This window comes from Denticeps clupeoides, chromosome 8 (assembly GCF_900700375.1).
Source record: "Denticeps clupeoides chromosome 8, fDenClu1.1, whole genome shotgun sequence".
Taxonomy (NCBI): Eukaryota; Metazoa; Chordata; class Actinopteri; order Clupeiformes; family Denticipitidae; genus Denticeps; species Denticeps clupeoides.
Genome location: NC_041714.1, coordinates 19,537,937 through 19,561,999, shown reverse-complemented (window position 1 = coordinate 19,561,999; position 24,063 = coordinate 19,537,937). Strand labels below are relative to the sequence as shown.

The window sequence follows — 24,063 nt, the reverse complement described above, 5'->3', positions numbered from 1 at the left end:
CGCAGAGGTCGCCGCGTCCCTTTAAAACACCCTGAGACTAATGTACCTGTCCAGGCATGCAGTCTGTCTCCTGCTCCCGCCTCCTCCTCCTCCTCCTCCTCCTCTTCTTCCTTGGGATGGCCAGAGGAGCGACGGGGGAGCAAGGAAACCTTTTTTATTTATGCACAGCCTCCGCTCCGTCTCCAGAAACTCCAGTCCAAATAAATCTCGCTGTTGTTTGTCATACTTCAGCAATGAGGTGCATTTTATTCGTCTTTTTTTTTTTTTTTTTGGTCGCGCTCGCTGCAGGGTGTCGGCCCGGTCCATGCGATCGCCGGGGCCCGTGTTATTTGTAACCTGTGAGCGATTGGAATTTGGTGGGGAGCTTCTGTTTCTCCTTTTGCGCCCACCCCCCCCTCGCCGCAAGCAGAGTACTTTCCATGTAGGAGAGAAGGTCCTGGCTGATATTGTGAAGTTGTAATTACTGCGGCCCGCTGCCATTTCCACTAAAAGTGTGGCCGGGAGAAATCCTGGCAGCCATTAAAAAAAGCAAAGGTGATTAAGGGGAGTGGAAATTCCCTCGAAATACCGCTTATAAAAAAAAAACAAAAAAACAACTTTTTTTATACAGAAATGGTTTTAGCATCCACTCGATTTGCATGCTTCTGCTTCAGCTCTCTAAACAGATTCCGTATGGGGTTGCGGTCCTGCCGAGTCAGCGCCGGTGGCGGGAGCGCCGGCGGTTGCGGGCTCCCGCGCCGGCCCCTGTCGCAGGACCCCAGACAGCCACTTGCCTCCCGGTGCCTGACCCAGCGTCTGGGGCCCGACGATGAATGGACCCTCTGTGGGTCTTATCCTGTCTGTAGCAGGGCTGCAGAGGCTCACCGCCTCGTCCACCTCTAATTACGACATTTACGTCTCGTAAGACAATCGCCCTCTTTCATTAGTGGAGTTATTAGAGCAGCCCCGCTATGGGGGAAAATGTATTCAGGTTTGGGTTTGAGAACTGTGTTGGTGGTGCGCTGATGGTCCATTTTGCTTGAGGTTGAAGACTGTGCCTGATCCACCTCTAGATTCTTCATCTAAGCATTTCTTGAGTTCTTAAGTTCGCCACCATCACATCAAGACATGCAAGCAAGACATTCGCTGGGAAAATGTGGGAAAAACTTTTCACATTAATTGGCATCATATCCTTCAGCAGCTAGAAAATGAGGCAATGGAACCAGCCAGAGTGAAACTTAAATAAACTTAACCCTTCAGGTCTTATTCAGCACAGGTTGAAAAGGTGCTGTAATGTTGTTAGAATAGACAATACTAATTAGGCTTTATTGTCAAGGGGGGGGGGTCCTTAAAATATTTCTTCAGTCTAAGGGGTACCTGGGCTGAAAAACATGGAGAACCTCTAATATTGATGTCATTTTTTGGTAAGAAGTTCTCTGATTTTTTGTAGATTTGGGCAGGGTTTCAGGGCTTTTTTTAAAAAAAAAAAAAAAAGCTTTTTTTCTGTCTTCTTTGTGCTACGTGATTAATGAGAAGTCTGCGCTAATGGGACTTTTCTTGGCCCGAGCAACCGCACAGGTAGTAGGCTGGTCAGAGCGAGCAGTAATGCGAAGCATATGGCCGATTTGACTGACACCCACGTGCCAGATTTATCGGGCTCCCTTCGCTAGGTAACAACACACAAAGGCAAATCCATGCAGCTGATTTCATATGGGGAAAAGAACGGTTAAATAAAGATGGCGGCCAGCGCAGGACCGCGCGCCAGGTTGTGGAGTGCTCTGGGGATTTTATGAGCGCGGTGCACCGCGGCCCTTATATGGAGCACCAGATCTCGGGAGTCTGGAGCCCCTCTGGAGCCGTCTTTGTCGAGCTTCATCAACCCATGGCCATTTTTATCCCCTCTGAACCATTTTCTTCTCTTTTCTTCGTCTTTTTCCCCCTGTCCCATTAGCCTGCAGGCAGAATGGATGGGCGTTTTTTGGGGTGGTGTAGATGATGTCACGTTTAGGTTCCATTTGTTTCCCCGTGATCAAGGAAAGGATCCAGTCTGTCTGTCTTTTGTGTGTGTTTCTGTACTGAAGTATCCGTATGAGCGTCCCGTGCAGCAGTCATCCGATTAAAGCCGCTTAATTCTCAGCACGTAAGGAAAACATCTGGGGCGCATAAAACCCGGTGCTGCCTCCCTGGCAGGTGTGGAGCCGGCCGGGCCACCTTAGATACCTCACTGTCTGCTCATCTGCACCCTGCACCTGTGCTGCAAGCCCCACTCTTACAAATGGGCCTGCCTATCCGGCAAAGCATGGAAATTTGTGGATCAGAGTCATTGTGACGCTGCTTTCATTCGCAGCTTTTATTATTTACATTTGAAGCATTTGCCAGACGCCCTTATCCAGAGCGACTTACAATCAGAAGTGACAGGGACAGTCCCCCTGGAGACACTCAGGGTTAAGTGTCTTTCTCAGGTACACAATGGTAGTAAGTGGGGATTGAACCTGGGACTTTGTGGTCTTCTGGGTAATAGGCAAGTGTTTTAACCACTAGGTTACTACCAACCTGTTATTGTGTGGATAGATGTGGATGTGTAGAATGGATAGAAGAACAGAATTACTTGAAATATTATTATATTGATGTAGGGATATTTAATTAAAAAAAGAAAATTGTCATATTATGTAATGCTGTGGTGTGGCTCTTTTTTTTAATAAATGAATGGGCCTAATATGCACTCATGAATGAGTGAAGTGCCTGGTGAGTCTCTGGCCGTCTGTATCCAGAGATGAGTGGCCCTCTGCTCCCACCCTGAGCTGCTGCAGCTGCATCTTAATGACACACCGCAGGCCTTACGCTGAGCTCTGCTTTGGCACTGGACTTCAAACACCGACAGTCAGCTGCAGTGGGGCAGCGTGGGATTTGTAGTCTCTGAGGACAGTCCTTGTCACCATAATGAGAAGGTAGTGGAAACGCAGATCTTTTACAGTTGTCATTATGAGTCACCACTACCAGCCCTTGGTAAACACAAAAACCCCTAATGGCACACACACACACACACACATAGTGCTGTACTAATACTGCAGGTTTGGTTTGTGCCTGCTTCGTTAAAAAATGAATTCTGTGCCACCTTGCATTAACCCCCCGCCACCAATCACCACAACCTTATAAGCCAAGAATCGTCACCTGTCAAGAGCCGCTGTCACCGCCACCGTTCTCCTACTATGCATATGCACACATGGACACAGGAGTTGTTCATATTCATACTTTACTCCCATTAGCAACAAAGCTTTTATTGAAACACCCATTCAATACCTATGTAAGACTGACATGATGTTTAGCAGTCTACCGTGTATCAGTACACACAGTTCCATCAGTTGAACATGCACGTGTAGACGACTGGGCGGGCATCACAGATCAGGCAGCCATATGTGAGCTAAATGTCCCACAAAGCGTAAGACTGGGCGGTTTTATTCTCAGTGGGGTAGGGTTTCCCTTCTTTCTACTTTCACTTTCTGTTTATAGATCAAAAATGGGATCTACATCCTACCGCATGTCCCACCTGTTCCCTTTCACCAAATTTGGGAACGGATGTGGTTGCTTTTATGCAAATGAAGGACAGATCCCAGTGGAGAATTTTTGTACTTTTTTGGCTTCCACAGGAAAAACTCCGGCATGTGGCCTTGCATGCACGTTTGAGCCATATTAATATGATTTATGGAAGACCAGTTTGTGTTTTTCCAAGTGGTTGTGCACACCTTCACCCTCCAGGCTAATGATCACCAGCTATACCCCTGCACACCTGGATTGCATCAGCTTGGACACCAATACACACACACACACACACACGCGCGCGCAATGTCTCATCTACACCATGGCTTGTGCTAATCTAATCTGCCTACCCTTCTTGGTTTTGGTTTGCCTCTTCCGTCCTCACACTTTGTCTTTGACATGGCACACACACACACACACACACACACACACACACACACACACACACACACACACACACAGTTCTGGAACATATACAGTATATCGTCCAAAAGAAAAGTCTTCCTTCCCCCAAGGGCAAGTCCTATAATTTTAATAAATGGACGTGTACACACACAGACACACACACACAGTACACCAAAGCCCAAAGAATCCTGGCCAAGAAGGCTGTCCCCCTTGGGTCCGCTGGCTGTTCTCAGAGTGACAGGTTGATTCATGCGCCTCTCCCCACACGCCATTGACACATCTTTCACACACACGGGGGCAACTGAGTTCCCTGCGCTCCGGCTGAGGCTCTCGCGGGACGTCCTTCATTCCCAAAGAATCGCTCCAAATGATTGTCTTGAGCGCAGCCACAGGCGCTCACCTCCCTGCTATCTGACATATTATTACTATATTTCCTGTTTGAAATGTAAACACACGCTGCAGTCGTTTCGGAGGTGAACGGAGTGGTGAGGAACGTGTGTGGGGCGAACGGGGTTTGGGACGCAGAAGGAAATTCCTTTGTGGATGAATAAGCCTTGGGTAGCTGACAATTCTGGAGAGAAAGAAGAATGGAAGCAGGAAAGAGGGCAGAAATATTGGTGACAGTAAGGAGCGGTCTGATGGACAGAAAAATCGAGTCTGACTGTATTTTTGCGTTAGGTTGACTTTCCAAATAAAATATCTCTCCATGACTGAAATTTTTTTACATTGAACGATATTTCCTTGTGTGTGACCTATAATGTAATAACAAGAATCCTTCAACTTCATTCACGTAAAAGCCAAAGTGCTCAAAGCCCCGAAAAGCCCCAAATGGGACAGTCTTTCTGCTATTTACAATAAACCGAGGCCTGAGTTGTTGCCCAGATCTGACCCTGTCTGCCATGTGAGTTTGGACAGCGAAATGGAAGTAAGTCAACATTAAGAAATGCTAAATCTAGATTTACGTAGCTGGTTCCAGAGCCCATCCTGATGGGACATTGGATGCAGCTCAAGGACTGGTCCAGGGTGGGGCACCAGCCCACTGCAGCCAGTGGAGATTGAAAATGTATTCATAAAGAGCATATAGAACAGCTGGGTTGGGGACATTTAATGGACTTATTATTATTCATCAATACCACGTCTTGGTTATAATTAATATAGAAATAGAAATATAGAAAGTAATATAGGAAAAGATGTGCTGGTGATTGTTCATCAACATTCAGTGGCTAAAATTCACTCAAACTAATAAAGCTGGTGTCTTTTAGCACTGAATAATTTTGAAATCGTATTCGGTGTTTTCTGCCAGTATTGAATGCAAGACGACATCATCTGTCTGATGAGCTGCGGTTTGAAATGCGTCCTGGCCGATATTCAGTGCTTAATGCTGATCTGCTCTGCCTGTTTCTCTGCCTTTTTTCCTTTCTCCGCTCTTGGTTAAGATCACGCGCTCCAAGGCAGATCAAAGTTCCTCGTGAAAGCAGAGCTCAGATGAAGAGCACACCAGAGGTCTTTGGAAATGCCAGACGGCCTCTGTAAACAGCGCTTGTTTTGTCTACGCTGGTTCTTACCCACGTCAGCTTCAATCTAAACTTCGCCGAGACGCGTGCGCTAGTCGGTGTCTTTCTGCTCTGCAGAGCTTATGTAAATGTGTGGAAAAGCTGAGGCCAAGTAATCGAAAGTTTTTTACGGTTGAAAGCCAAACAATGTTTTTGAGGCGTCTTCAGGCAACGTTTAGTACTCATATTGGTGGTAGTAGCCTAGTGGGTAACACACTCGCCTATGAACCAGAAGACCCGGGTTCGAATCCCACTTACTACCATTGTGTCCCTGAGCAAGACACTTAACCCTAAATTGCTCCAGGGAGACTGTCCCTGTAACTACTGATTGTAAGTCGCTCTGGATAAGGGCGTCTGATAAATGCTGCAAATGTAAATGTAAATATTGCAAGTGTACATCAGTATAATGTATAAAATTTGTCAGGTTTTATCTGGCTGACATGATGATTAACCCAATGTGCAAAAGCTTTGCTGTTAATCATATGATCAGAAAAAGACAATTGAAATGGAATGTTTTTTTCCAGAAATCTTGGGGGAGATATATATAAATACACACACACACACACACACACATACATACACACATACATATATATATATATAGCATGTCCAGTGAAATTGAAATATATATATGTGTGTGTATATGTATATGTATATGTATACACACACACACACACACACACACATATGTATATATATACATATATATATATAGCATGTCCAGTGACCTGTGTGTGTGTATATATGTATATTTACATTTACAACATTTATCAGACGCCCTAATCCAGAGCGACTTACAATCAGTAGTTACAGGGACAGTCCCCCCCCTGGAGCAACTTAGGGTTAAGTGTCTTGCTCAGGGACACAATGGTAGTAAGTGGGATTTGAACCTGGGTCTTCTGGTTCATAGGCGAGTGTGTTAACCACTAGGCTACTACCACCCCATATGTACACACACACACACACACACACACACACACACACACACACACACACATATATATATATATATATATATATATATATATACACACACACACACACACACACATATATATAGCATGTCCAGTGACCATCTGATTAACATGGTTGGTGGATGGATTGAGTACTATAAGTATGAAATGAAAATATATGTGTTGTGAAATTGGGATGTGCGTGTGTGTGTGTTTTCTCAGTGGTTTGCCATCTACCATGCATTAATGGTGGGAAGTGCAGTGCCAGGGACAAATGCCAGTGTCCCCCCAATTTCACTGGAAAGTTCTGTCAGATGGCTGTTCAGAACGGTAACCATCGGCAACAGACGTCAGTCAGCCAGGTCCATTCCACACACACGCTTCCGCTGACCTTCAGCAACGGACAAAACCAGGGTAAGTCCACAGTGGTTCGAATGCTTGATTGACAGTCCAACTTCCGTGTAGTGATTTGGAGGTTTAGAAGAATTCCTCAACTCGACCACCACGATTGGAAATGTGACTCACTTCAGAATGAAGTTTTTACTTACAACCACTGAACCATTTAAAAATGTTGCAATAAGACCCAGTTAAATGCGTTTTTTTTTTTTTTTAGAAACAACTGAAACTTTTGTTCCTGTCTTTGAGTCCCAAATGCTTGTTTTTTTAAAGTTTTTGAATTGAAATAGTGTGCGGGCTGCACAGTGTAGCGCTGGTTAGCATCATGGCCTCACTTTTCCAAGTCGTGAGTTCAAGTCTTGGCTCCAACCTTGTGTACAGTACAGGCCAAAAGTTTGGACACACCTTCTCATTCAATGTATTTTTTAGCATTTCATAACCATTTGTTCACCTGTTTCACATGTGTTTATTCATAGTTTTGATGCCTTCAGTGAGAATCTACCAACGTAAATGGTCATGAAAATAAAGAAAACACATTGAATGAGAAGGTGTGTCCAAACTTTTGACCTGTACTGTATGTTGCATGGATTCCCCATCATCTCCCATCATCTCCCATCATGTGAAGGCGCACACACTGGGTGGGTGAGGTATGGTCTTATTAATGGATGAAGTTTTGTAATGCTCTTTTGGCTCTCCTTCTTCCTCCACACCACTTGTCCTACTGCAGTACAGTTCTCCCCCAACTTTGTGAACATCCACGTGAAACATCCTCCAGAAGCGTCTGTCCAGATTCACCAGGTCTCCCAGCTGGACAGCAGCGGTCAGAAGGTCCAGGGCTCCCATTCCGGGCACTACACAACTCACCACACTTCTGAGAGCAGCCAGAAAACGGGCCAGAGCGTCATCTACCCCAACCAGCAGACATACATCTACTACCAGCAGCCTGTCACCTCCAAGAGCCAACTGGGGCGCTGCTTCCAGGAGACCACTGGGACACCGGTGAGTATGAGTGTGTGTGTCAGGGGTGTTCATTTCGTAAATAAATCTCGTTATAAGTGGACGTAGGTGGTTCTGCCTTGATGCGGTACAGAACATAATAGCAATTTCATAAAGAAGTTGCTTGGTGATTTTCTGGCGGCGGTATAAAAAATTCAACATGAAAGTTTTTGCTGCGCTTCACTGGTGTTTGTTAGACGCTCATCAGAATGTCAATTGGTAGTTGACGGCAATAAAATGTTGCATGCAGCGCCTTTTTGACACCATTTGAACATGCAGCCGAGCGAACGCTGGTCCACGGTCACCTGACGCCACCAACACCAGAGAAACGGCTGGTGTAAACGAGGCCTAAACTCTCATCACACTGATGTACAAAAACTGATAGGATGCCTCAGTAATCGTGGCACTGACAATCCTAATTTAATCGAAACCGTATACGGTACATGCTACGCGCTATGAACTACCATCATATGCTGAGCAATGTGCTGTTATGGTGAAAGTGATTGGTTGTCACGTGTGACACACCGCAGCACAGCACTCAGTGCACACAGTGAAATGTGTTCTCTGCATTTAACCCGCGCCATGAGGAGCCCAAAAGGGCTTTCGATACCAACCCCCTCATTACCCACAAGCCCTGAAGACTGATGCTGATGCTGTAACCTTCCCCCATACTGCCTTCTCGCTCCTCTCTCCCTCCCTCATCGTAAAGCCACCAGAATCCTCGTTAACAGACGTCTGGTCCAGTTTTACAATGAAAGATGTTAATGGTGTCCATTTGACACGCTGTACGCGGTGTCCGCGTACATGTGACGTCTGTTTGGGGGACAAATTGCCTCTGTCCTTGAGCCTCCTCTCCTGTGAGAAGGTCTGGACGGTCAGCGCAAGAAATCACGGCCTGTGAAGTGTAAATAAAATAAACTGTGCAAAACTCGCACTATCAAGGACCCGCAAATCAATCTCTTGTGAGACAAATGAAGCGAGAGATGAGGACGTGTCTGGCGTGAACAGTTTTCTGTCGCACACCGGTGGACTTGATAAGCATTCTCCAGGGACACGGGACACGGCACTGGTCCATATTCTGGCGGGGAGACAAAATATCTGTTTCTCACTTGCTGATGTGAGGCCTGTTGTATTATTGCCTAATTTTATTATATTAGAATTAGAACATACAATAGAAGATCAGACTACACGATATCCCGTATGCATTTCTACGTCGCGTCCCTCAGCACGGACGTCTCGCTGGTACAAAGATGATTCTGTCGTCATTGCATTACTACACAGTGATCACTTGGAGAGTGCGCAGCGGCGCCGAGGCAGCTGCCCGGTGGTTCTTTCAAGCTTTGTTTGGAGCCGAAATGAAGTTGAATCTCCTCCAGCCGCAGCTCTTACGTCTGTCAGATAGATCCCTCCCCCCCAAAAAATGAAGGGACTCCCCAAGTGTCAATTTAATTAATGTAGGTGTTTTTATTTGTCGACCAAATAGAGAGTCACCCTCCCTCAGTGCACACACTTCAGAACAATATGCTCTTCTAGGGGTCTGGCTCTACATCAGGATGCATGTGAAATTTACGGCGTGATGATAGGGGAGAAGGTTGCGATGAAGAGGCGTGTTCGTCTGATGGGCTCCTGATGTTACGCGATGTTCGAGTTCTAATCGCTCCTCTCAAGCCGCTCCGGCTGAGTCACGGACCTCCGCTTCTCTCTGTTTCAGTGCGGCAAGGCGTTCCCTGGCCTGTCCAAACAGGAGGACTGCTGCGGCACCGTGGGCACGTCCTGGGGATTCCACAAGTGCCAGAAGTGCCCGGCGAAGCCATGTAAGCCCTTCTGTCACTGCTGACCCCTCACCTGCATGCTGGCGATGGCCACGGCGTTAGAGGCTTCTCACCCACCACAGCCGTGAAACAAACGGGGTTTCTGGGCAAAAGCCTGGAATGCGCCAGTCCTGGGGGGGGGGGGGGGGGCGCACATTTTTGGAGTTCTTGCAGTAAGACGCATTTCATTAAGACCGCGTGTCGTAAAAGGAAAGCTCGGGGCGGGGAAGGGAAAGTCGTTGGGGGTTGAGTATCTGATTAAAACGAAGTGCTGACTCACGCGGCGCGGCCCCCGAGCTCCCATTCCAGAAAATGGGTCGGCCCTGCCAAGACGTTCTCCTCCGTGGCGGCGGTGGCCAGCTGAATCACGGTCCTCTGGTGACGACTTCCCCGCATTTTTCCCAGGACGTTGCTATGAGCTTCCACTATTTCTTGGCCATATATGGTGAAGAAGTGTGGTGCATGTATACCCAGACAGACGTTTTGGGGTCTGTTTTGGGGCTCCCTGGAAAAAAAAATCATGTTTTTATCGGTCTTGTCTGGACTGTTGTTTTTGGGTCTTTTGGATCCCAAAAAAATAATAATAATATAAAGCGCATGCCATATTTATAGTGTTCCCAGGTGGGTGTGAACATCTGAGCTAATTAAATTCTGATTAAAATAAAAAAAAAAATTCCATCTACAACAGTTGCGCTGTAGTTCACAGCAGCTGTGGTTTGGCTGTGCTGTAGTCAGGTTATAAGACTGAAATCCTAATAATGCGGTTAAATGACCCCCGTGACCTCCTGAGGTAGCGCTAAACCCCTCTCTTCAGGAGCTGGCCCGTTGCCATGGCACCTTGTCTTTTTGCACTTACATGTGTTGCTCTTTGCCTTAAAAGAGATCAAATGGCCTGGCTACGACACATGAGGAACATTACACGGCGCCGGTGCTGGTGTTTGTCCGTTATGAAAGAAACGTGGAAACTCTTGGCCCGTGTGTGTGTGTGTGAGTGTGTGTGTTTAAAGAAAAAACACGACCCGAGTGTATCCGTGCCAGCCGGCTCTCCCACACGTCCACCGCTCTCTTCCTGTTCTATTTATACTGGTTGACACCCGCTGGTGATAAGCGAGGGCAACAAGTATTTTTTTATAGAGTCAGAGAAACTTGGTGCCGCGGCCCAGGCAGGATGTGACATCATAGGGGCCTGTGTTCTCAGTGAAAGTGAGGTGTTTAATGGGACGCACTTATCCTCATGCTTCTGGGTCACGGTCTGGGGTTCCATTTAACAAATTATTGATTCTGCGTTGATTTCTGGTCAATTTCTGCTGATTCTGCTCTATGGGAAGTCACTGGGATACAAAGCTTAAAATTTCCAGGGGTCACATGCTGTGTGTTAGACGCTGGGAAACTGTGCAGTCGAAATGACACAAATCAGCATTAATCCTGAAACCTTTACCTTTGGCTCTAGTATTGAAAAATGTTTCTTACAACGTAGTCGCATTTAAACTGCCGACTTTAGAGTTACCAGATTGGCTGGAATCCATTGAAACCCAAGGGAACCAGATGTTTAATTAACATTCACAGAAAAAAATGTAAGTTATTGGTCCATATCGGTGAAGGCGAGGGTCAGTGCCCCAGTATCGGATCTCTGGAATGTCTGCGCCATAAGGGCCCACATTCATTAGGCTGTGAAAATGCTTCCATTGTGTTCCGGGGACAGTCGCGGTTGGTAAATAAATTGGCTTACGCCCGAGACAAACATGGCCTTGTTAACTTTGCTTGAGCAAGCCAGCAATCAGCTTTCAGGTATTTGGGTGCCACCCTGCTACAGGAGCCCAAAAGGGCTTTCGATACCAGCCCCCTCCTTACCCACAAGCCCTGTGGACTGATGCTGATGCTGTAACCTTCCCCCATACTGCCTTCTCGCTCCTCTCTCCCTCCCTCATCGTAAAGCCACCAGAATCCTCGTTAACAGACGTCCGGTCCAGTTTTACAACGAAAGCTGTTGAAATTCCGCGTGTATGTGACGTCTGTTTGGGGGACAAATTGCCCCCCAACGGCTTGCACTGTGAAGTGTAAATAAAATAAACTGTGCAAAACTCGCACTATCAAGGACCCGCAAATCAATCTCTTGTGAGACAAATGACACGAGAGATGAGGACGTGTCTGGCGTGAACAGTTTTCTGTCACCAGGATCCATCGTGCTGTCGCACACTCTCCAGGGACACGGGACACGCCACTGGTCCATATCTGTAGGTCATCTGTAGGTCTCTGCTTTCATGAACCTGGGATGTTCGTACAACGGTTTATTCCGTGGGCTTTTTGACGTGCAAGGGAAACCAGGGAAAATTTACCTTTTTTTTTTCCAGCCATTCCTCTGATGGGCACACGGGACCAAACCGAATGTCCCCAGGGCTACAAGAAAGTTGACAACTCCTGCCAAGGTAAGACAACCCACTCAGATCATTGAGGTCCTTGAACACATCCGAGGTGACGGCTTTCTGTTTCTGAGAAAAGGAAATGAAAAGGCAGGAAGATACGAGGAGAGATATTACATGTGGATTTTCCTCTTTTACCGGCGAGTAATAGACCCTATCGAAGTGACTTGTTTCCAGGCTCATAAAATAGCCAGCGCGCCGCCGCGGTGCAGGGTGGAGAGGTGGATCGTTCCCCCCCTCCTCCTTCTCCTGACGTTTCCTCTCTGATTGAACTCCCCTGGCGAGCTCTGCCCGTTCCCTTTCCGCCCGCCGCCGCACGACGCCCCCTGCTGGAGGCCCCATGCTGACCAGACTGTTCGTTTCCACCTCTTCCGCCGGGCGCCAGCTGCTGCTTCTTGTCTTCCCCCCTCCCCGAGTTGCCTGATATCCATCAAGGGACAAAGTTTCTCCCTTTTGTTCTTCCTCCCCTCCCCTCTTCTCTTCGCTACTCGCTTGTCAGCGATTAATCCTGCTTTAGCCAGACCCCAGATGGTCCCGACTGGCAGTACTGGAGATGGGGAAGGTGCCATTATTTGATCGATTCCCCTAATCTGTGGTGAATTTGGATATGATAGCCAGTGATCCAATACATCAGAGTTGGCAGACTGCGGCGCTCCCGCAGGAGCAGCAGCACATCAAGCCCGGCCTGCCCCGTCCACTCAGCCTCACTGCGCAGGACTGACCCATTACCCACAGTGGGACCGCGCTCTAATCCCACAAAACCCAGTAGATATTCATCTTGCTGGACTCGAGCAAGAAATTTCATCAAATGGATTTGATTTCATTAAAATTTCTTCCTCCTCATTTGAAAAGTTTGAAAATTTTAAACAGTTCAGCACACACATCACTGATTGTTTTAAATATGCAAAATGTGCAATTTATTAGTTACAAAAAAGTATTTATTTGACGATCCTCCTTTCGTCTGCTACCGCCACATCGGATCAACCAGTGTGGTTGTCCGCATAAATAATTTGCAACCCTCTCCATTCACCCAGGAAATGTCACATGTGTCCCCAGTGACAGTGGCCCTAATATTAACCATAAAATTAGTTCTCAGCGGAGCTCCGCTGCATGTTGGGGTCCTATAATTGTATTTCTACGACCCCTTTCCCTGAAAGCACCTAATGTGCGTAAAGTAGTAAGTATTTCACCTCGAACTCACAGCCACTCTTGTACTTTCTTCATCTCTGTTGCCCCCCTCCACGCGCAGCCCTGATCTCTGTAGCAAATGTTCATTTCTTGTAGAGAAGGTGTGCGCTGATGGCCTCCTAAACGGCATACCCCGCACCACAAAAACAAGTGGCACCCTGCACCCGGACCAGGGGACTGTGGCGCTGGCTCCTGGAGCTAGACAAAAGCAGGGGCCCAGACTTATGCAGCATCCTGTCCTTACTAGGCTGGTGTAGGATCCATTTCCATCCTTGTTTCCCCAGAGCCAGGTGTGTGTGTGTGTGTGTGTGTGTGTGTGTGTGTGTGTGTGTGTGTGTTTACCGTCGTATGTAGCATCCAATTAAGCAGCACCTGAATAGAAATGAAAGGGAGGCGTGTGATCCATGTTTCTTGTCTTGTTCGGGGGGGGTTTGGGGGCGCGAGGCTTTGATGAGATTCCCCCTGCGAGCTCTCGGCTCTCCTGGCACGCGGTAGCGCCGCGCTGAGAGCCTGGCGGAATGACCACTTCTGCCGTTTGGAAACCGCAGTGCTGGAGAGGAGCTCGAGAATATCATGAGCTGTCAGACACAACTCGTTCTGCCCAAACCTTTTTTGCTTTCTTACGTGCACTAATATGGTAATTACCATTTGCCGATATCCTGTGTTTTTTGAAGGTATGCTTTGGTAAACTCGTTTATACCAGCGGCAAATACTTGAGGCTTCCTTCTTGAACGAACCCTTATTTTCTCATTTTCTGCTGCATGTACCCTTACAACAGCGGGATTAAAAATTCATATGCAGCGATGTGGGATGTTTTATGATGCTACTGTCTTTTATAGTACAATTGAACCTGTGGCGCAGCTTTTAAATATTAAACGGGTTTATGGATGAATGATGGAAAACGGGAGGGATTTTATTTTACATTCTTTTTCAATTTGCATACATACTTTTGCAACCGATGTTCCTGGATTTCTTCTAGAAAGAAAGCGAAGTGATTGTCATTGTGATACAGAACAGCACAACGAAATGTGTCCTCTGCATTTAACCGTCACCCTTGGTGAGAGGGCAGCCATGACAGGCGCCCTGGGAGCAGTGTGTGGGGACGGTGCTTTGCTCGTGGCACCCTTCTGATTACGGGGCCGCTTCCTTAACCACTGGGCCACCGCTGACCCTAAACTAACCACTAGACCACCAGGGATGCCTTCTAGTCTTCTAGATGCCCTGATCGCCAGTTGGTGCACTGATGATGATGCAAAACACGAAGCAGGTTTAGAAAATGGATTTGTAACATTTGCGTGCACGTGGTGTATTTCTTACTCGTTTTTCTTCACTGTATTTTCCAGACATAAACGAGTGTCTCATTCAGGGTGTGTGTCCGAATGGCGACTGTATGAACACCCACGGCAGCTACCGCTGCATCTGCAGGCCGGGATTCATGCCCGACTCCTCCCTCACCGGCTGCATCCGTAAGAACTTCTCTCCCCTCGCCTCATCTATGCTAGTGTGTGTGTGTGTGTGTGTGTGTGTGTTTCACTCATCTGGACACTGCAGGTAAGGTGTAATATGTGGGCTTATATAACACTTGTGGTTAAGCACTTTGCACTTTCCACTAGCGTAAGTTAAGACGTCCTCACGATGTACATAAATAGGTGAAACAAGGAAGATGCACTTGGTGGTAATCTGTATCAGAGAAGAAAATCCATGGTTTTATAAGCAGCTTAAAATGGGAGGAGCCTGATGATCGCCACCTCTCACGCCTGCTACTTCCTTATTCTGGGTCATTTATAAATAAATCATTAAAGATTGTGTTTCATTCTTGTTTTATCTATTTATTGATGTACGTGCTTAGATCTTACACGAGCAAACATGCCCCGCGCTTAGCAAGTATTGCTCCGCCTAGCACTAGTTCCAAAATAGACAATTAATTAGTGAGTGCGGCAGTGTGTGTGTGTGTGTGTGTGTGTGTGTGTGTGTGCGTGTGTTATGATTTTTTTTTATTTTCAGGAACATCACTCTGCATTTAAAGTGTTAGACTGAAGTTTGCACAAAGGCCCTTTAGGAAGCTGAAGAGAAATCTGCCAGGAAATGATGTACTACACCATCTGTCCAGGATGGGAACATTTGTCAGATTTGGTGCCTTTAGGCGCGGTGAGAGGCAGTTTCAGCTGTCAGATCCCCGCGGTGCCTCTCCCTCCACCTTCGCGCCGCTCGATCAAGACCTCTGTAGCAAGCGCTGCCCTTTCCCCGGCTGTTTACCTCAATGCTAATGAGATCCGAACGGCCATTCATCAACATCACGAGCTCTGCTGAGGAGAAGGCCCGTGGTCGTCTCGTTCTGAGGACGCCGAACCCGTCTGCAGGCCCGCGTTCTCACACTCGCGCCGCTCATGGGAGCTCGGCCTGGCTGCGTCTAGACTTCCTGCTCTCTTTAAATTTGGGTCTGGTGCAAGTTCTCAAGTTCTAAACTTGACTGCATGATGCAGATTTACTCCTCGCTCATCAATGTAATTACACACAGCCCCATAAGCATCAATGAATCATGGCTGTTGTTTAATCACTATTATATATTAATTACTCGTATGAGGATCTTTTGGTCTTTTTGCAATCATTTACATGTATATATACACCATTTGGCACTGGTGTGTAGGATAAGTTAAATAGTTCTAAAACAGGTAGGATTTTAAGACACTCGGTGACATCTATGGGACATTCATTCCACCACATAGGTGCCAAAACAGAGGCAGAATGGACACCACTTCCTAACATGCCACAAGCGAGAGAAGTATCTGAAGGGTGGTTTCGGCTTGGGTCTTGCCAATTCGTTGTTAATGGGATTGGCCAATGTCAGCACCCTGGAAGTTAACACAAACCTGCAAGTTTTGACGGTATACAGGCTGCTCAGGTTTTGCCCCTAGGGATCAAGTTAGATGGATGCTCATATACACACACAGACAGGAAGAGACTAAGGCCACCAGAAATGGACTGTCAGCAAATTGGCAACGCGAAGTGGGCGTGTACCAACCTGAACGAAGTTGATGCTGATAATAACGGAAATGTAAGTTAATGTAAATTGACAAAAGAGTTACCTTGGCAACCAATTTGGAGCTGTAAGTCTTGGCGCAGACGGCCTTTTATGGTTTTTGAATTTGTGCTATTGTGACATTAAGTCATATTTGTGTGGGTGTTTAGTGGCCGTGATGCGGTAGTAGTACAGATTTTATAGTTAGTGTTTGTAGTTGTGTAGGAGTTGTGGTTCCACCTTGGGGCGTTTCCTTTCTCAACCACCATGGTGACGCCTTCTTCTCACATTAATTAACCTGGCTTGCCTTTGGGAGTTTGAGGTGGGGTGCAGACATGGGTAGGGGGACGAGGGATGTGTGATTGCTGCCTGTCAGGGTCGATTTCCCCTGTGTGTCTTTGGAGAGGCACGAGACTCCCAGGCGCCATCACGCTTTTCGCAGTCGGTTTGAAATGACAGCCGTGGCCTGCTCAGGTCCCTACTCAAATACACACATTAAAAGAAAACAAAACACACATTTATTCACAGACACACACACACACACCTCAGTGTCTTAGTGCAGGCCTGTTGGTAACCTGAGGAGACTGCTATGCCTGCTTTGATGAATTTAAATGCGACATGCTGTCTTCCTCTGGGGGAAAATGTTGGTCAAATTAGAAATTTGGAACAAGTTGCTTTGGCCTTTCATTTATTTCATTATTTAAAGAGAAGCTGTTGTTTTTACTCTACACAGGACAGAATTGTTTCAAATGCGAACGTCTCCTGCTTTTAAATTAGTTTGGAGTAGGGCTAATTGCCTTAAATGATGATCATTCGATTGGATATAGGTAATATATAAAAAAGGCCAATTTGTTTTCATAATTAACTTCTAATATTCAAACCTCCTTGCGTGTTGCATTAATGCATTCAGATGGTTGATGGTTGTGACAGCTTGCTCTTGAACCCAAAATCTCTTTCGTCTGCTTCCTAACCCGCTAGGCCACCACTGCCCTAAAATCATTTATTCTTAATGATGCTCAAATTAGTGAAAGTGCAGTGATAGTGAAAGTGAAGTGATTGTCACATGTGATACACAGCAGCACAGCACATGGTGCACACAGTGAAATTTGTCCTCTGCATTTAACCCATCACCCTGAGTGAGCAGTGGGCTGCCATGACAGGCACCCGGGGAGCAGTGTGTGGGGACGGTGCTTTGCTCAGTGGCACCTCAGTGGCACCTCGGCAGATCGAGATTCGATTATGGGGCCGCTGTCTTAAACGTCAGGCCACCACTGCCCCACTACCTACGTGAACACAATACCTACGAGCGAAAGAAAGCAGTTTGATGCCCAGTGGACAAGTGGTACTCAAAAAAGTGTCGCGTAGGTATTCACGTGGGCTCGGATGAGTACCGCGAGTGAAGAGGTAAAGAATGAACGGATGCGTTTATTAAGAATGAGTGCTGATGTGTGCTAACATCCTGCCACCCACAATTCAGAGATGCATGATGTCACCCCATTCAAAGTGAATAGGAAGACCTTCCGTGGAAGCCTACATCTGAGCGTACATTTATGGCCCATGTCTCAATTAATCTCAATTAATCACAGTGTACAACAATTCGTTAATTCTGTCTGCCTGTCTATTAGAGTGCATTTAAAATGTGGTTGAATGGGAGAGCGTGATATGTAGTGCGAGATAAGAGAGGGACGTCTGTAACTCATGCCCAGGTGACTCAGGATGACACTGCTGGAGGTCATTGTCAGGAACATCAGCTTGTCTAAGTAGTACAATTTGCCACCCATCATCCTGTATATCTGTAGATTTTGTTTAATTGCGGTTCCAGTGAATGAACATGTCATCCTGACATAGTAGTTTTGCAGCACCCAATTGAACAACCACTCTCTTCTCACACACATACACACACACACACACACATACACTTAGATCAGCTTTGTCCTGCTATTGTGTGTGCATTTGTAGTTTTAGAGCTGTGTGTGTTTGACAAAAATTCCTTGATGTGGTGCAGCAGCTGTTTCTCCTCACCTGGACCAAGGCATTTTTGACAGAAGACCACAGTCGATGCTGCTTGTAGTCTGTCCCACTTTAATTCCACTGGGCAGCATAGTTTGCAGATTTGCTTTTATTTCTCTCAGCCGGAGGTGGTGGGGAATGTCATGTTTTCTAACGGTGAAGGGATTCTTCTCTCTCTCTCTCTCTCTCTCTCTCTCTCTCTCTTTTTCTGTTTTCTTTCCTTTCTGTGTTACACACCGGCACCCTCCCCTTCCCTCTACGTCTCCAGCCAACACCCCTGCCCCACCTGAGGAAAAGGGCTCTTGTTTCCGATTGGTCGGTATGGGGAAGCAGTGCTTGCACCCGGTGTCCACGCAGCTGAGTAAGCAGCTGTGCTGCTGCAGTGTAGGGAAAGCCTGGGGTCCTCGCTGCGACAAGTGCCCTCTGCCCGGAACAGGTAAGCCCCGGAACCTCCCCGACCCCAAACCGCACGCCATGCCCTGCCTGCCCCCCCCACCGTCATGTCCCAGGGAAACTCCTGCCGTGCACCTCTCCCCCGTCGCTTCGTAGAGGCTTCTGTCTTACAATGGAAACACGTACACACATGTGCATACACCTCGCCCTCAAACACGCCTGGAGATACTGTGTGTGTCTGTGTGTGTGTGTGTTTGCGAACTTGGGTGTGTTTTTTTGTTCTGAAGTGATGTTGTAGCTAGGGAAGTGATTAAATGGCGATATATTTCAGATTTGCAGGATGATCATATATGAATCTTCTGCATGCTTAATTGTGATTGGCCGGTGCTGACAGCCCAATTCTTCTTGTTCTTCGAATCATTTCGACGGGTGAAGCGAATATTTGTCGGGTGATTTTCGGCATCCACCTGACAAAACTGGTTTTAGTAAACGGAACTCGGTGGGAATCCTGTAACGGGATTTAAAACAATTCGAAACAGATCATTAATGATCTCACAATGATTGTGTGTAGGCTGCAGTGCAGGGGGTTTCGGTTTACAATTCAAAATAGAAATGCATCCTGATATGCATTTGAAGAGAAAGTGCTGACATCTGTTAGAATTTAAGGGGCGGGATTTTTGGGAGGATCCTAAGGCCAGCAGGAGGAGTAAAGACAAATATGCAGCGCCAGAAATTCCATCTTTAAACACAGACGCGTATAGAGTGACAGATTTCAATGTTTCCCTTGTCAGTTAAATGCAGATCATTCAGGTTATTAAAACCCCATCCATCTACTGCATCTTTCCCCCGTTTCTCAGCTGCGTTCAAAGAGATCTGTCCGGGTGGAATGGGTTACCACGTCACAGGGCCCATCAAGCCCAAACCAATAAACCGGCCGACCTACCAGGAGCCAGTGCTGCCACCGCTGCCCCTGCCCACGGCCCACAGACCAGTGGAGGCGCTGAGCGTCACTGAAAGGCAGCTTCCAGACTTACCAGGTGAGTTATGTGGCCGCCTAGTCTTGCACAAGGGACGCGGACCGAGGTGCAGATCCAGCAGTCGGGCGACGGGGTGCGATTACAGGAAGACAGGATGTTTTTGTTTCTCGGACAAATGGACATCTCTTAGACATCTCTGTCCATGTTCTGAAGAGCCTCAAAAACAAAGCTGAGCAACCTTCTCTTTGCCAACGAGTGAAAACAGCAGGGTTTCTATGTTGGATAGAAAATTAGTGGAAACCTTCCCTGATACTCAATTCATTCCTGACAACAAAGACGCCTCACATGTGTCCCCACAAACCCGGATGCCATGAAAGAGATGTTATCTTCAGCAGTAATCAGGACACTCTTGTCATTCAGAGAGAAAGATAGAGAGAACTGGCAAAGTCAACCAAATTGCTGTTTAACACCACTTGAGGATGGAATGGCATTAGTGGCATGGGAGAAAGTCCGGGTGTCCAGAGAGGGCAGGACCCGCATTAAAGATCAGCCCACCCTGAGCCATCGTCCTCCAGCTGCCAGAGGACGAGGAAGGATTGGCACCCGCCCTGCTTGTGTGGTGTTCCCCCCACCCGAGCAAAAAATACGATCCAGATTTAAGACATAAAATAAGGAGGTTTTTTTTAGCCAGCGTCCCCCCTTCCTTTATTTAATGAAAGGGTGTCCTTGTCTGCTAATTAACGTCTGTACCAAAGCTCAGAGTGAGATCGTATTTCTTTGTCCTGACTGACTTTGGAGACAGTGGAAGGTGATAGCTTCATAATATGCGCTTGCCTTTCCTTGGCCGTCCCACGGAAGGAGGTGGTAAAAAAGAAAATAGGTCCTATTATGCTTGTGCTGATGTCCATCCTGTCTGTAAAGGTGCACAGTGTCCAAACAACAGAAACCCATAGATATGTGTGTGTGTATATATGGGTTTTCTGTTCTGTTGTATATAATAATATAATTGTATATGAGTAACCCCTGCTGGACCAGATCATAACATCACCCCCCCTCCTAGGCACGACTCCCGTGCAAATCAAAACGTTCCATGAAAGGGGGGAGGAAGTCCATAAGGACGGGTGGTGGCTCCCCTCCACTGGCGGCTTCAGGCCCGGGCCAAAGCACGGCTCATCCGTGGGGGACCGGCATCCTGTCCGCCGTCCACAGCCTGCCGCTCCGGCAGACTTCCCAGCGGGATAACCTCTCGGTTATCGCCGGGAGCACCTGAACTGTGCGACGGGTCTCCTCGACCCCACGGACTGTTTCGTATACCGCCGAGGTCCGGCCACACGAATTTGTCGGTGCTCCCCGCCTTTGGAATCGCCAGGGGAAACATGGACAGCGTGACAGATCCCACGGTACCTTTCGTAGGCCGTCGAGAGTCTGTCATGCTTGGGGAAACGATAACAACATGGCAGGATCTTGGTAGGGAACTGGCAATTAGCGGAGGTGCGTCGCTGGAATCCGGACGAGACTGCGGCGTAGGGGGAAGTCCATACATAGGGTGGTAGTAGCCTAGTGGGTAACATAATCGCCTATGAACCAGAAGACCCGGGTTCGAATCCCTCTTACTACCATTGTGTCCCTGAGCAAGACACTTAACCCTAAATTGCTCCAGGGGGGGACTGTCCCTGTAACTACTGATTGTAAGTCGCTCTGGATAAGGGAGTCTGATAAATGCTGTAAATGTACATGGAATTGTCCTCCCGACGTCCAAATCTGTCCAGGTCATTCTGTCACGATGGCGAGGAAGGAGGACGCATACGCACCAAACAACGACCCGACGGCAAACAGACACAAACAGGATAGATTTATACACTCACACACAGGTGAACACGATTAGGAAACATTACACATGACGAACAGGAAACTCCGGACCCGGAGTAGCCTGTGCTGGACCGGATCATGACAATATGGGTTTCTGTTGTTTGCACACTGTGCACCTTTACAGACAGGATGGACGTCGGCACAAGCATAATGAGCTCCACAAAATCCAATCCAAATCCCATCCGCTCGGCTCCGCTCGGATTTCGGTGGATGCTGAATTCGAATGGGTTGAGATTTGGTGGGTTTCCATTATAAGCCAGCAATTAGTCTGTTAAAGCTCAGCTCTACCAAAATGTTGCATTCATTATGGATGTTATAAAGGGGTTATGTAGGGTATTTTTGGAGTTTGTTTCTGATACTTTTCTGATACTTTATGGGTTTTTTCGGTTTGTTTTGTTTTTGCCACTTTTTGTGAGCAGTAGTAACAGCAGCTCCAGAGCAGGTAGGTGTCTTTTCACGGCCCATATGTCTTATCGGAGCTGCAGCTTCCCAGCATGCATGCAGCTGTGCCTCTTTATCATGACTTCACCACTTCCTCTGTGGCGCCAAGCAGTAGGAGCTGCGGCAGACAAGAGTGCATGAGGTCGGCTATCGCCACTGCATGACTGAGATGAATTCATGCTCCGCTGTCTTCTACACTGTGCTAACATCAGGACAGCACTGGTTATTTCTGTTTTGGCCTAACAGCAGAAACAGATTTAATTGCTGGGATTTGAATGCCCTTTTGGACGTCTGTGTTCTCATTATAAGGTCTTTATAGAAGTGGATTCAGCCTGTTCCACTTTTTCAAGAAGAGCATGACAGCTCGCACATTACTGACCATGAAAGTCTGTCAGGTTAACATAAAAACCAACCCTTTGCAGCAGTCCCCGGAAACACAAATTGTGGATGAGATAGCAATTTCTTTTCATCGGAACCTTTGATCCTCATCAAACAGCAGCGAATGATATTCATCTACAAATGATCACACATATCATCACAGTGTTTCCTATAAAAAGGCAATTCAGCCCGATGGTCACGATCAACATTTGCATTTTTCTCGTTTAGCACGCAGCCTTGAGAGCTCAGAGGAAATGGCACTGCTCAGTGATGAAGCCATGAGGACACACTCACTTCATTTAAGTTTCATTTATTTGCTCCTGTTTGGAGTGGACATGGTAGAGTTCCACACGAATGCTAATTTAAATTCTTTCAGGTTCCAGGCCTACCATAAATTCTGTTATGGAACACTGTCTACCTTACATATTAGACATCTGCTCAGATTTTGATCCATTTCCTGAGCCTAATGCCTATCTAAATGATATGATACTCACAGTACAGGAGAGATGGACACAACTCGTGTGAATCCAGGGCGTCTTCATCCTTGTCTAGATGTGCAGTTTTTATTTCATTTGCAAAAATCAACATTTACAACCAAAAATGTAGGCAGCAAATTGTTTGTGAATATTTTGAATTATTATTCATCTAGATCTAAGTTTACATTTACATTCACATTTACATTGGACACAATGGTAGTAAGCGGGATTTGAACCTGGGTCTTCTGGTTCATAGGCGAGTGTGTTACCCACTAGGCTACCACCACCCCTATAAGTTCACTTCTGACTGTGCGAAACGGCTCGCTTCTCGTCCGCCTTGCCCGCTCTCCTGTTTCTGTGCCCTTTATTTCCCGTCCAGCCGAGAAACGAGGCATGATCATGCTGCATGGGCTATGATGAGTACAAAAGCAGCCTCTGCTTCACAAAAAAAAAACAATGCCCAGGCCACATACTTGTGCTCACTTTATTAGAAACACCTTTATTTGTCTTGTACCAGCTCTCCCTGGTCACTTTTTTTAAAGAAAACCTAGATACAGCCAATTTCCTGCTGAACACATAGGACCACTGCTGTTCTGATTTAATGAGACCATTCTCAACAGAGCAGTGACCATGACGTTCTGCAGGGGTTTTGTGTTGGGGGGTGCCAGAATTCTGCTTGAGGGTGGTCCACTAGCATTAATTAAAGCTGCACATGACAATGACTGGGCTGTAGTGTCTTAACTTGGCATGTACAGGTGCTACAGGTAGGCATTTCTAATAAAGTGGTCAGCAATGAGCGAACACTCTCATGATAGTAAACAGCTCTGGAATCCATTTGACTTCATCTCTGTCTTTTGTGTCTTTTGTCATTGAAGGAGCTTGTTATTCATGGTGATAATAGTAGATCAGTTTTTGAGCCTGGACAGCCACAGCTCTCACCTGGGGTTTCTAGTGTCCGGATGGAGCTGGCCTTCCCAGGTGTCTGACCCCCTTCTCTCCATCTCTCTCTCTCTCTCTCCTGTCCACTGCATTGTGTTTCCTCGACTGATTCAGTGTTTGTATATCAGACCTATGTAAATAAAGGCCGTACTGGTGGATCGGGGCTCATATATTTGCACTAATTAGAGCCTAATTTAGATTAAGTGGCAACACACTGGTCTAGACTGAATTCATTTTTGGGGCGGGGCAATGAAATAATTCTCCTAACACTTGATTGCCAAAAGCCTCTGAATTACTGTTAGCTCCAAACCCCTTCAATAATA

General features: G+C 46.9%; 1 protein-coding gene and 1 long non-coding RNA gene across 9 annotated transcripts in view; one reads left to right on the top strand and one right to left on the bottom strand.

The window, feature by feature from the left end:
- ltbp1 (latent transforming growth factor beta binding protein 1) overlaps window positions 1–24,063 on the top strand; it is an 88,604-nt gene that overhangs the window by 36,176 nt on the left and 28,365 nt on the right. For 6 of the 8 annotated variants that reach the window (XM_028988640.1, XM_028988637.1, XM_028988639.1 and 3 more), the window contains exons 6-14: window positions 6,650–6,841; window positions 7,551–7,822; window positions 9,531–9,633; window positions 11,982–12,056; window positions 14,582–14,704; window positions 18,536–18,703; window positions 19,518–19,697; window positions 21,926–21,948; window positions 23,677–23,779. In XM_028988640.1, the coding sequence (XP_028844473.1) occupies window positions 6,650–6,841; window positions 7,551–7,822; window positions 9,531–9,633; window positions 11,982–12,056; window positions 14,582–14,704; window positions 18,536–18,703; window positions 19,518–19,697; window positions 21,926–21,948; window positions 23,677–23,779 (1,239 nt within the window). The remainder of the gene's footprint in view (window positions 1–6,649; window positions 6,842–7,550; window positions 7,823–9,530; window positions 9,634–11,981; window positions 12,057–14,581; window positions 14,705–18,535; window positions 18,704–19,517; window positions 19,698–21,925; window positions 21,949–23,676; window positions 23,780–24,063) is intronic. The other 2 variants (XM_028988642.1, XM_028988638.1) reach the window with 2 other exon arrangements.
- LOC114795413 (uncharacterized) lies at window positions 10,001–12,258 on the bottom strand. The gene is made up of 3 exons (XR_003750504.1): window positions 12,189–12,258; window positions 11,967–12,119; window positions 10,001–10,135 (listed from the first exon to the last, which is right to left on the bottom strand). It is a non-coding gene; the product is annotated as an uncharacterized LOC114795413 (long non-coding RNA).